Below are 427 nucleotides of genomic sequence, written 5' to 3'. Positions count from 1 at the left end.
TTAATGAGAGGGAGCGTCACGGACAGTTACCATGGTAACCGCTCCCTGGTTTGCTCCCCTGGACTTAGACATTGTTATCAAAGCTGTAAATAAATGTTCTGCAGGTTTAAATCCCTGTTTCTTCATTAAACCAGAACACTTCTTGTTTTTATCAGGTCAACAACAGTAACTAACAGAAGCTAACCCATATGTGACATAACTTCAGGAATTATCTAAGACAGATAAGATTCTCGCGGCCCGCAGGACGATGTCTGGTGGCCCCACCCCGATATGAAAGTATAATATTAGGGGCCCACAGGGTGAGCGGGCCTCTGAAGCAAGTCCCGCCCGCCGTTCCTCTCATGGCTGACATTCGGTGCTAGGCTAAGCTACACTGACTTCATGCACACTACGCTTGTAACAACAGAGCGGCGGATGATGGACCAGT

The 427-nt window shown here is 47.8% G+C and overlaps 1 protein-coding gene across 3 annotated transcripts in view; it reads left to right on the top strand.

Moving 5' to 3' along the window:
- Nucleotides 1-216, top strand: part of tbc1d2 (TBC1 domain family, member 2) — a 12,955-nt gene extending 12,739 nt beyond the window's left edge. For all 3 annotated transcript variants that reach the window (XM_015020070.1, XM_015020072.1, XM_015020073.1), the window contains one exon: nt 1-216. In XM_015020070.1, the coding sequence (XP_014875556.1) occupies nt 1-4 (4 nt within the window). In that variant the 3' untranslated portion in view covers nt 5-216.
- Nucleotides 217-427: the final 211 nt, after the last annotated feature.

This window comes from Poecilia latipinna, unplaced genomic scaffold (genome assembly GCF_001443285.1).
Source record: "Poecilia latipinna isolate Pla-1442-1.1 unplaced genomic scaffold, P_latipinna-1.0 Scaffold2529, whole genome shotgun sequence".
Lineage (NCBI taxonomy): Eukaryota > Metazoa > Chordata > Actinopteri > Cyprinodontiformes > Poeciliidae > Poecilia > Poecilia latipinna.
Note: the sequence above shows the minus strand (reverse complement) of the source record. Positions and strands in the feature narration are given on the sequence as shown.